Source organism: Austrofundulus limnaeus, unplaced genomic scaffold (genome assembly GCF_001266775.1).
Source record: "Austrofundulus limnaeus strain Quisiro unplaced genomic scaffold, Austrofundulus_limnaeus-1.0 Scaffold1386, whole genome shotgun sequence".
NCBI classification, from domain to species: Eukaryota; Metazoa; Chordata; class Actinopteri; order Cyprinodontiformes; family Rivulidae; genus Austrofundulus; species Austrofundulus limnaeus.
Window position 1 is genome coordinate 4,304 of NW_013953788.1, and position 12,522 is coordinate 16,825.

The 12,522-nt window shown below is 39.7% G+C and overlaps 2 protein-coding genes across 2 annotated transcripts; one reads left to right on the top strand and one right to left on the bottom strand.

Annotated features, from left to right (window-relative positions):
• Positions 1-239: 239 nt before the first annotated feature.
• Positions 240-10,139, top strand: LOC106535208 (ryanodine receptor 3-like; the record flags this gene model as incomplete). Its single annotated transcript, XM_014032157.1, is given in 14 exon segments — positions 240-402; positions 485-571; positions 2,200-2,406; positions 2,486-2,616; positions 2,689-2,731; positions 2,804-2,931; positions 3,369-3,429; positions 3,534-3,680; positions 6,646-6,780; positions 7,138-7,294; positions 7,368-7,432; positions 8,209-8,309; positions 8,399-8,450; positions 9,551-10,139. Coding segments are annotated over 14 exon segments (1,573 nt in total), but the record flags the coding sequence as incomplete, so codon positions are not given.
• Positions 2,997-11,826, bottom strand: aven (apoptosis, caspase activation inhibitor; the record flags this gene model as incomplete). Its single annotated transcript, XM_014032158.1, is given in 4 exon segments — positions 2,997-3,706; positions 10,163-10,334; positions 11,396-11,654; positions 11,731-11,826. Coding segments are annotated over 3 exon segments (504 nt in total), but the record flags the coding sequence as incomplete, so codon positions are not given.
• Positions 11,827-12,522: the final 696 nt, after the last annotated feature.

The following is a 12,522-nucleotide window of genomic DNA, read 5'->3' on the forward strand; positions in this document are numbered from 1 at the left end:
AAGGCGTTTTCCCCCAAAATCAGGTTTTTTGTTGTTTCTGCTCAAAAAAATGCTTGAAAAAAATTTTTTAGGATTTTTTCAGTTTATTCAAATGATACATTGATAATTCATTACATTTTGACAAAATACAATTTTTGCACTTGTTTCAATCAAAATCCTTTATCTTCCTGTTTCTCCAAAAACCACTTTTGGACTCAATCCGTTTGGATGTGACGGGTCACAAATATGACCAAAACCAGCACGGAGAACCAGGAGAAGGAGGATAAACCAAAGGAGGAGGAGGCTAAGGAGGCGGTGGCCGAAGAGAAACCCAGGACCAAATCCAGTCAGCCTAATGAAGCATCTCCTGCCTTCATGTCCACCATCTTTGCTGTTTTTGACGTCTACCTGAACAAGATCCTGGTGGGCCTCACTCTTTGTTTCTGTCTAGAATGTAAGAGTGAAGCTTTTGTGTCTCACTGCTCATCTGAAACACTCCTAACAGAACTACCTGGCTCGGAACTTCTACAACCTGCGTTTCCTGGCTCTCTTTGTGTGCTTCGCCATCAACTTCATCCTGCTCTTTTACAAGGTAACAAGCGCCTCTGTTAAACCCCAAACATCTGTAAGATCTGTATTATGTTGCCTGTCAGGAGCACAGGTTATAGAAAATAAGAACAAAGTAATTAGAGTGAAATTTCTCTGCAGGTGGTTTTCACACATCTACAGGCTTTTAGTTAGGAGTTTAGAAGGAGGCGTCAACACTTTCAGCCGACCCCACCCACCTGACTCCGCCTCCGAAGCTTAGGGAAGTTCATGAAATTTGCGTAGGTAAAAAAAAAAACGGTTGTGAACAGACCAGAGATAGTGAAACACACAACAGCTGTAACATCACTGCCCACCTCCTCTATCCAAGTAATGTCATTGTTGTCGCAAAAAGCAGAAACACGTTGGAATAATACCGGAAAAGTCTGCGTATATGATAATCAAATATGATTTAATTGTGAGTCAAACAAACAGAACTGAATCAGGAAGGTTCTGCATGATTGTGACTGACTCGTCAGCAGACTACAGCCAGTAATATACATCATGTCAACACCATGTGACAGTTTACAACCAATCACAGATTGCCAAATATACTGTCCAGTCTATCACAGGGCTCCCAGCCCAAGAGTGTTATCAACCAAGAGAGTTCAGTCCGTTGCGGAGTCTTGACGTCCGGAAACAAATAGACAACGAGAGAGAAATGAGCTATCAGAAAGATACGAGTGATGGACAGTGTCAAGGTGAAACAGATATAAATAATTAGTCCATGACAGTCATTTATTCTGTGTCCTCTGGCTTCATAAAGTAARTGTGGTCACCTGAACTTTACAAGGTTTACAAAATTTACAGAAACTATGGGCAGACTAGGGCTCAGATTTATAAAGGATTGTGTGGAAACCATACTAAAAGTGAACGTACGCCAAAAAACCTTCAGATTTATCAAACGGTGCGTACGCATGTTTCTGCAGCTTTAAAGATCACAGCTTCACCTCAGAGTTTATGCACAAGGTTCCTCCTCAGGTTCTGCCCTCTACATGCCCACACTCAACCATAAACAGTCAAAGTAGCTCCTGAATGTTCAGTTGTATTTAAATCAGTCAGATGATCAGTGATTGGTTCAGACACGCTCCGTCATGTGTCTGGAGGATGACAGGTGCTGACAGCTGCTCACCTGAACATAATGTCTGTAATTGACAGATTTTTTCCCTCATTTTGCAGGTTTACAGACATTTAGAGTAATCTAATGATTTTTATCAAAAACTCAGCTTCAAATTAATTTTCTCTCAGAGCCTGCAGGACGATAAAAACAATAAATACAATTAAATAAGTCAGATAAACCTAGAAATAAGTTCACCACTCTCCTCCTGTCCTCCCCTCCTGTCTGCTGTTAACTGCAGCTGATCGTCTCCTCTGTCCTCTGCTTAGGAAGTTTATGAAAACTTAACAAAATAATGTAGAAATAAAAAAAGTCTCGTTGAATCTGTAGATGGTCACATGAGGGTGTCGCCAGCTGAAAACCAGACGCTCCTCACGTCTAAAATCTTAATAATCCTGAGAAACTTCATTTCTGAGTGAATTCAAACTTGTTTCAACAACAAAGGACTGAAAATGAAATTAAAAACCCTGTTGGAGCTGTGAAATCAGACACTTCCTGTGTGTTTGCTCTGCTGTCAGGTCACTGGTGAGACGGATGAAGAGACTGAAGAGGATGATGAAAACCGTTGGGGTGGTGAAGAAGAGGATGATGAGAACACTCTGTTTGACATGGACGAGTTCGTCCTTCAGGAGAGCACAGGTTACATGTTACCAACGCTGCGCTTCCTGGCTGTGTTCCACACGGTCATCTCCCTCCTCTGCCTGGTCGGATACTACTGTCTGAAGGTACTGGTGCTGTCAGCGTGTCAGCGGCTCGTCTGCGCTCTGAGCTTCTAGTAACGTGTTCCGTCGCCTTCGCTTTTAGGTTCCTTTGGTGGTTTTCAAGAGGGAGAAGGAGATCGCCAGGAAGCTGGAGTTTGATGGTCTGTACATCACTGAGCAGCCGTCTGATGATGACATCAAAGGCCAGTGGGATCGACTGGTCATCAACACGCCGTGAGTCCCCGCCTCCTTTATTGTTCCGGTAAACTCACCAGTTCACGTTAACCTTCTTTATTTGGATTTCAGATCGTTCCCCAACAACTACTGGGACAAGTTTATAAAGCGCAAGGTGAGCATGGAGAAGTGAAATAGTTTGGGTTTGAAACAGATGATGAGTAAAGAAGTTGTGTTTCCTCTGTAGGTCATCAACAAATATGGTGACCTGTARGGAGCTGAGCGCATCGCTGAGCTCTTAGGCTTGGATAAAAGTGCTTTGGACTTCGACCCCACAGTGGAGACCGTGGAGAAGGAAGCTTCTCTGCTTTCATGGTGACTTTTTCCTCTCCTTTCATTTCTCACTCAAACCAGACTGTCTGAAGTTAGCAGACACGAAGCAGAGAAGATGAGCTTTATTTTAAAACATAAACCAATAAACAGCTCTGTTCCAGACAGGATCCAGTCTGAACAAGTAAAGGTTCAGATTTAGTTACTTGCATCATGTAAACCCTTTAAACACTGATTCAATCAAAGTAAATCAACAGAGTTTTGAGCTCTTCGTCTCATGAACTGATTGTAAATACTGATAACTACAAACAGTTTTAATAATAAAACTTTTATCCTTTCCTGAAGTGCAAATATTCTCCTCCCATCCAAACAAAAAGTATGAATGGGTTTAAAACCAAAAGAAGCCAGTTTGTAACAGCTTTAAACAAGTGTTCAGATTTAGCAGCAACATCTTTTTTATAATAATATTTTTTCCTGAACAGGCTGAGCTCCATCGACACAAAGTACCACATCTGGAAAATGGGAGTGGTTCTGACTGACAATGTGAGTTTTTGCCTTCAGCGCTGATAAAAAATAAAAAAACCTCTAAAAAAAGATTCTTCCTGAAAGCAGAACAATGTTTTTTTTTCTTCTTTTCTCTTCTTCAGTCCTTCCTGTATCTGATCTGGTACACCACCATGTCCATTTTTGGACACTTCAACAACTTTTTCTTCGCGGCTCATCTGCTGGACATCGCCATGGGCTTCAAGACGCTTCGCACCATCCTGTCCTCCGTCACTCACAACGGGAAGCAGGTGAGTCGTGGGACCAGCAGAGGGCGCTGTAAAACAAATTAAAACATTACCAGAGTACTCGAATGCAGTGGTTCCCAAACTTTGTATCTTCTGACCCACAAAACAACAGRAGCAGAGACCTGAGCCCACAACTGTTTTTGGATGATAAACATTTTTATCAGGTCGACTAAACATGGGCATAGTAACAATARTTATTATTCTACATTTATACATTTTAGGCAACTAAGGCAAAAATATAATTAATTTAGAAAATCTTTTCAGGACTCCACTTTGGGTCCCGAACCACTGCTCTAATGTTTACATCTTAGTCAGGCTTTATTTCACACATTTAGCTCTAAAGACCATCAGCACCTTTTTGACGTTTCTATACGACTCAACAAGTGAAATAAAAGGTTTCAGTGTAAAAGATAAAGAGTCATTTTCACTGACAGATGAGGTTAATTTAATAATTAAAAAGCTCCAGTTTGTCTCATTAGTGACTGAAGCTTTGGACTAGTGTTTCATCTGCAAAACTGTCAGCAATTAATATTTGCCACTTTGCAATTAGTGCTGCAGGATGATGTATTTTGTGTGCGACACACAATCACTGAGGCGTGCATGTGAGCAGCTGGAAACTCGTCTAACAGGGTTCATGCAGGATTTTAAAAAGTCTAAAATTTGAAAATCTAAATTGTAGGCCTAAAAAATTCTTAAAACTCCCAGATTTTCATCCAAGGTCTTAATTTTTTTACTTTCAATCATTTCCAGAAGTGTTGTCTGCATCAATAAACAGTAAATAATCACAGGATGACTGCATCTGTCTTCATGAAGTTTCCTGTCAGTCATGGTTCGATGTTAAACTATAAATCCTGTGAGAACTGCAGCACAAAGTCACACAGTTTACTTTATGTTTTCTACCTGTGTGCTGCTACAAGCCCTGCATACAGCAGCTTGTTCATCTGCACAGAACACTAAGTTCAGTCATGTTCACCTGTTGTTGAAACATGGAAATGTGTTTTCAYTGAGACCTCACCTGATATCAGTTCTGTTGGAAGTGCTCCACAGCAGTCCACATGAAGCTCTCACAGATATGAACGCTTCATTAAAACAATTCAGTCTTCTTCTATTAAAATTAAATATTCTTTAATAGATAAACTGATAATAATAAAAGTTTCTGTTAAAATTTCTGGGACCATTTGAATGTTTCTGTTAATGCATCAGTTTGGTCTTTAAAAGGTCTTAAAAAGGACTTAAAAAGGTCTTAAAAGGGTCTTTAAAAGGACTTAAAAGGGTCTTAAAAAGGTCTTAAAAGGCCTTAAAGAGGTCTTTAAAAGGTCTTTAAAAGGTCTTTAAATGGTCTTTAAATGGTCTTAAAAAGGTCTTTAACAGGTCTTAAAAAGGTCTTTAAAAGTTCTTTAAAAGGGTCTTAAAAAGGTCTTTAAAAGGTCTTAAAAGGCCTTAAAGAGGTCTTTAAATGGTCTTTAAATGGTCTTAAAAAGGTCTTTAACAGGTCTTAAAAGGGTCTTAAAAAGGTCTTTAACAGGTCTTAAAAAGGTCTTTAAAAGGTCTTAAAGAGGTCTTTAAAAGGTCTTAAAAGGGTCTTTAAAAGGTCTTTGAAGGGTCTTTAAAGGGTCTTTAAAGGGTCTTAAAAAGGTCTTAAAGAGGTCTTTAAAAGGTCTTAAAAGGGTCTTAAAAAGGTCTTAAAAGGTCTTAAAGAGGTCTTTAAAAGGTCTTAAAAGGTCTTAAAGAGGTCTTTAAAAGGTCTTAAAAGGGTCTTAAAAGGTCTTAAAGAGGTCTTTAAAAGGTCTTAAAAGGTCTTAAAGAGGTCTTTAAAAGGTCTTAAAAGGGTCTTAAAAAGGTCTTAAAGAGGTCTTTAAAAGCTCTTTAAAAGGTCTTTAAAAGGTATTAAAAAGGTCTTTTAAAGGTCTCAAACTGAACTTATTAAAACCTGCATGAATCTTGTTTAATCACCTGAAACATCAGAAAATGCAGACTAAGGCCTCGATGTCGGCCACATGCATGTACAGTCATATCAGTCGTTATCAGCTAAATGCCACGATTAATTGTGATAAATTTTTATGATGATAGCCCACCCTGCAGCGGACCCTCCATGGAGCCCACTATGACTCAAAATGTGAAGAATGGTCAGAAAGTGACATAACTTCAGCTTAAATGGTCTCTTTTGCCTCCTTTCCCACCATGATTAATCTGGGGTTGCATTTCCTCTTGCGGCCACATCCTGGGAGGTTGGCTGCAGCCACATGAAGCTCATGCTCTGTATTAATTCTGTCAGCTGCAGACAAAGGAACATGAAGCTGCTTTAAGGTGAAAACCTTCTCATCTTCTCTGCTCCGTGTTCAGCGTGAACAGAACCAAAAGATCCAGTTTCATGTTTGTTCTCTTCAAAACCTTGACTTCATTCTAACCAAGTCAAGTAGTTTAAAACATGATGTGTTTTACAAAACAACCCTAACAAACAAAATAATTTATTTTTTTCAGTTTCTGTACTTATCACATTAAATCTTTACATTAGACGGTTACTTTTACTGGGTTCCTGCAGATCCTTAAAAAGTCTTAAAAGGCATTGAATTCATCAATCTAAAGTTAAGGCCTTAATTAGCCTTAAATGTCTTCAAAATGTTAACACATTGTAAGGATGATTTTAATTAGTCTCAAATATTAAAATAATTGGAACATTTCTTTATTTTTTAAGATAATTTAATACCAAATGATTCTAATGATAGTTGTTTTGTGTTAAAATAAACATTTGGATAAAATTGTCGCTAACTGAGTTTTATTCCATTTGTGTTTATTGTGAAGTTGGTCTTAAATTTAATTTCAAGATGTGTTAAAGAGACGTCAAAAAGTCTTAAATTTACCTTGTGTTAAGCTGTAGGAACCCTGCTTTTAACTGAATCAGTCGTAGTTGAACAAATGAACAAATTAAGCTCCGACACCAGTAACCAGGCCTCTGCTCTGCTTCCAGCTGGTGCTGACCGTGGGTCTGCTGGCCGTGGTGGTCTACCTGTACACGGTGGTGGCCTTCAACTTCTTCAGGAAGTTCTACAACAAGAGCGAGGATGAAGACGAGCCGGACATGAAGTGTGACGACATGATGACGGTACCTCTGCTCGCCTTTCACGGCCGTTTCTTTGAGGAAATTTAAAAAACAACCTTCTGTAAAAGTGAACAAAAGCCGCCTCCAGAGCTGAAGAGCTGAAAAACATTCCTGAGGCTTTTATTCTGARGTGGAGACGAGGCACACAGGTGGCCTTGGTTGGTGTAAAAACAGGATGTCACTTTCAGATTAAAGAGAAAAAGCTTTTTACCAACACTTTATTATTGAGTTAATCAAATGATTAACTCTTTATAAATAATGTTTTTAAGATTCCCAGGAAACAGTTTTCTTATTTCAGCACGACTTCCTGTCAGCATCAAGCTGAACAGCAGTGTTTGATTTGTGTTTGCTGGCGTTCAGTGCTACCTGTTCCACATGTACGTGGGCGTCAGAGCTGGAGGTGGTATTGGAGACGAGTTGGAGGACCCAGCTGGAGATCCATACGAACTCTACCGCATCCTGTTTGACATCACCTTCTTCTTCTTCGTCATCGTCATCCTGCTGGCCATCATTCAGGGTAACAAGCCTGGACATGACACCTGGGGTCGACTCTGTTAGCTCTGTGATAACTGTCCAACCTGTCCCTGCAGGTTTGATCATCGATGCCTTCGGTGAGCTGAGAGACCAGCAGGAGCAGGTGAAGGAGGACATGGAGGTAAGACTGAGTCTGGACCATCATTTTGTTCTGCTGCCCTCTTGTTCACCATGTTTTTAATCAAGATTTGATTTATTGATTTTATTGTGTTGGGCCCTGAGGACATGTTGCCTCTGAGTTTATGCTTTAATATTAGCATTCATGCTAACCGTATTTCACCTCTTTTCTTCCACAGCTCAAAAATTCACCGACTACACTTCTCTTAAAAACGTTGCCGTTATTGTCGCAGAAGTTTTAGGGTTTTTTTTTTTGACACAAAGCGGGCAGAAGTGACCCGTCAAAATAAAAGCTGTGATGGTTTAGTCCCTGGATAACGATGCTGTCAGCTAGAAGCAAACAGAGCCTGTAAAACTGAGTTAAAGCTGCTTTTGTTTCCTAAAGTTAGTTGTTGCTCCAACATTCATGCAGGAAGGACCAAATGTCAAAAACTTGACTGAACGTCCTCTGATGAGAGTATTTTTGAAGATAAACTAAAGTTAAAAACACAAGAAGTCAAAGAAAACATCTTTATATTTATAATACACATAATTTTACCCATTTTGTCCCATAACTGCATATTTTCTAGGAAATAAATTAATTTATATCAACTTATATTTCTGTAACTAAGTGTTTAATGATTTGGTCGATTCATGGAAACGATAATCAACAGATTATTGATGATTAAAGTAATTGTTTTTTATCAGTGTCATCTTTCAGATAATAAATTAATAAAAATTACAAACTGTGACGTCAGTTTAAAGCTGAAACACAAAGTGATGTTTGTGGGTTTGTTTCAGACCAAATGCTTCATCTGTGGCATTGGGAACGATTACTTCGACCGGACCCCTCACGGCTTTGAAACCCACACCTTACAGGAACACAACCTGGCCAACTACCTGTGAGCAGCACACACACACACACACACACACGACTTTAAACTGAATCTGATTTACAGACGGTTTATCCTGACCCGGCTCCTGTCTGCAGGTTCTTCCTCATGTACCTCATCAACAAGGACGAGACCGAACACACGGGTCAGGTACGTCACACACCTGTGTGCCGTTTTGTTCTCAGGTAAACACGAGACAAAACAGGAAGTGCTCCAGATCCAGCAGGTTGTACTTATGTAACGTTTGCAGTGGGCTGGAAGACTGCAGGAGAAGAAAACAACGTGTGGGTTTCACATTGTTCCCAGTGTGCACCTGAGGTTCTGATTGATGAGATGTTCTCCTCCTTCAACAGGAACTAAATACACTGTGATTAGTGAGACAGGAGGGTTTGGCTCAACGTGAGCTGCCACAGCTGCAGAGAAGAGTGTTCATGATTTAAAGAGGGCTCAGTGGAGAGACTCGAGCTAGAACCAAAAATAAACATTTTGTTTTTTCCATCAAGCCTTTTTCTGAGTTTAAACTAAATGAAGAAGAATAGGATTTATTAATACAGAACATGATGCCTTCACTGCTTCATGCTCATTATTTTGTTTTTCACCGGATTACACCACCACCCAAACGTAGGTCTTTTCTGGCTCTGATCAGACTGAACTATAACAACTTGTTCCTGCAGGTATTACTACTGCTCTCACATCAACTGACTTAAACTCTTTACTTTGATGCTTTTCAGCAGTTCTGTCTTTAATTTATGGTGATTATAACACTGAACACTATTATCGTTGCAGAGTAAAGAAATAGAAAAGCTTTTTCTCTGAATGAAACATGAAGCCGCTCTGCCTACATCTCCCAGAATGCAGTGCGCTTCTGGATCAGTGAAGTGATCAAGTTGAGCTGGATGATAAAATGTTAAGAGCTAACTCTAAGCTAGCTGAGCGACAGGAGAAAATTGTGGATAAAAGAGGAAAATTCACCAGTTTTAATCAGGCTTTTTTCAAAATGCTAAAACTGACTGCTATATAAAACGCTGAGTCAGCATGTTTTACAGGCAGCTTAAAACAAAGATTAGGTGTCAGTTTGAATGAAAGCTATTTGAAGGAGTTTTTACGTTTACATTGTAAAATATAATCCTAGTTCACTGGGAGGTATTTAGTTTCTTTTATTTTTGCAACACAAACAGTGTAAACAACACAAACAGTGTAAACAACACAAACAGTGTAAACAACAGTCTCCTGTCGTCTGTCCCCTGCAGGAGTCCTACGTGTGGAAGATGTACCAGGAGAGATGCTGGGACTTCTTCCCTACAGGAGACTGCTTCCGTAAACAATATGAGGACCAGCTGGGTTAGAGGAGGCCACGCCCCTCCTGGCCCCYCCCCACGAACAAAACCTGGAATTCTTCACCCGACACGACTGGACGTGTGCTGCTCCACCTGATTGTTTGATTTAACATCAAATATTTTAGCCTTTTTAACAACGGTTCAAGTGTGTGAAAGGAACTGAAGACTCAGATTAGAGGTTCACTAAGTGCCAACGTGCCTTTTGAAGAAACTATGCAAACACATCATTGTTCCTCCGTTCACAAGCAGATTTACATTAGTTTGGTGGCTCTTTGTTGTATAAAATCTAGACAATAGTTGTGTAAATGTTGCTAAGTTTGGTTTTGTTCCTGAGCTGTGGCGTCCTGCCTGCACCTTCTTCCACAGTGAGAGAACGCCACGGAGAGCCGCTACGTTTAGCTCATTTACTGTAGCTGCTGCTCTACGCCTCATTTCTATAGGAGCTTTGGAAAACTGACTTTTGCCGACGGGAGGAAATGAATAAACAAGTGACGCAATAAAACCTGTGCTGTGTGGACTTTGTACCTGAGTCTGCTGGTCCTGCTGGATCAGGAGATCATGCTGTCGAGCCAGTCCTCCAGATCCTCCTCAGTCAGGGCTGTGGTGGAGTCTGAAGGTGCAGCAGCTTCTTTTACCTGCTCACACACCTTTTCCACAGCTTCTGGTGCCGATTCTTCTTCTTCTTCTTCTTCAGGCGCTTTAGAAGAAAGAAACATCAACTGTGACCAGTGCAGCGTTGGGACTAAGGGTGACGTTCCTGTCCAGTTCCAGTGGGTGTGTTTTGGGTTTTTTGAAGAATTAATGCACAAAATGAGAGATGGAAACACGTTTGCCAAATAAGTTCTGAAATTTAAAAGATTTGCTAAAAGTTTGAATAAATTAAATGGAAACACGACTAATGTTGAAAAACTGGCTCTTTGTTGTACAGGCAGCTCTGACTCCACCCCCTAACCAATTAGTGTTATGACATCACATTTTGGTGTCGACTGGGACCGCTTAGAACCATAAAGTAGGTCAGGGATGTCCAAAGTGTGGCCCGGGGACCATATGTGGCCCCTGACTTCAGTTCAAGAATTATACTCATTTGTGAACAAATGAGTATAAATGTGTCCCCTGGCACAGCTGTTCGATGTAGATGGAGACTTTCTATTTATTATTACAGAAAATTTATCACAAAGTAAAATTTTATAATAATAAATCTTGGCAACAATACCAATTATTTGTCTTTAAATAACCAGATTCAGCTTTTTCTACATCTATGTAGTGACTTCTACTCAGAAACTGACTCCAATCTGCTTTAAATTATAGAATAAATTTGAATACAGCAAGCATTTTCAACAAAACCGTGACCTAAATCCTGATTTTATTCATCAGAATTTACTAAATTGGGTTTTTTTTTTTTCCCCAAATGAAACCTAGAAAACTGCTAAATTTATTTCAATAAGGGAAACCTGCAAAACACTTTGAAAGGTCTGGATCTAGATTAATTTACAAATCAATTTCCAGCAATAAATCTGACTTTATCTGTTTAATTAAAGTAATCAGTGCTTAGTTTATTGTTGAGCAGGTAAAGGAATAATATTTTTGGCCTTCAAGTCTTTCTGACTTTATGAMTTTGGCCCAAAATGTTTGGACAGCCCTGAAGTTGGTCCTAAAAACATGGCTGGTTCCAAGAARCTGGCCTGATGTTGGAAGCGTACTGAACTGTACCGACACTAAGGGTTCTAGTGGGAAAAGGGACGTAACAGTTCCTCTGACCTTCCTCTGGAGGAGGCTCCTCTGCAGCACCGACTGGTTTCTGTAAACTGAGCAGCTGGTCGAGCTCTTCATCACAGTCATCCTCCACAGAGGAAACCCTGGWGTCTGAACCCTGCGCTGCAGCTGAGGAGGGTTTCTGCTCTGCTCCGAGGCCTGTGGACCCTGTGGACCCTGTGGACCGAGGGGTGAACACGTTGGTTTTTGGCACGTCTGGTTTCAGGGTGAGGCCGACAGCAGGCAGCTCTGCTGGTGTGGAGACCTGGAACAGAAACATGWTGGTGTTTAAAACACTCCAGACTGAAGGAGAAACTCCACTTCCTGTCCGCAGATCAAACCTGGACCAGGTCCGCCTCCAGGTTCAGCCTCCGATGAAGAGGCAACTGATGAAGACTCTGTGCGAGAGCGGGGAGGTCCAACATCACAGCTGACGTCTGAAGAGTAAAACAAACCTTTGTGATGTTACAGGTCCACAGAGACCTGAACCAGGTTCTACCTGTTGCTCTGCTCCACCTGACATGATGATTATCATCTGCAGCACAGAGGACCAAACCTGACAGAATTATATGAAACACTAAATAAATACACTTAAAATGCACCAATTCAATTAAAAAGGAGAACTTTATCTGCTGTTTTATATTTTAATTGAGTTTCATATTTATTTTTCCAGGTTATCCCTATAAATTAGTCTATATTTCAACACATAATTTAAATTTACTGTTTTTTAAATATATATTAATTGTTCTTCCTTTTACTTGTACATGCATATGTGTGTTTTAAATGTTTATACTTAATTACCGTATTTATTCATGTATAATATGATCATAATTTTTTGAGCTTACAAAGCATAAAAATCTAATTATCAATAACTCGTGTATAATACTATCCCCCCACTTTATGGATGATTTTTAGGGTTAAATTTCTAGTATMATACATGAATAAATACAGTAATTTTATATTTTTTCCAACAAGTCTTTTCATTTCAATGTGTTGCATGTTTGTGCTGTCACAGTTTAGCTAAAAGTTTAAAGTTTAGTTTAAAACAAAGGCAAGGAGGAAAACATTACCTGTGCCTTTATTTTGAAAAAAAAAAAAAGTAAATAAAATTTAAGCATTTAAGAGACAAATGC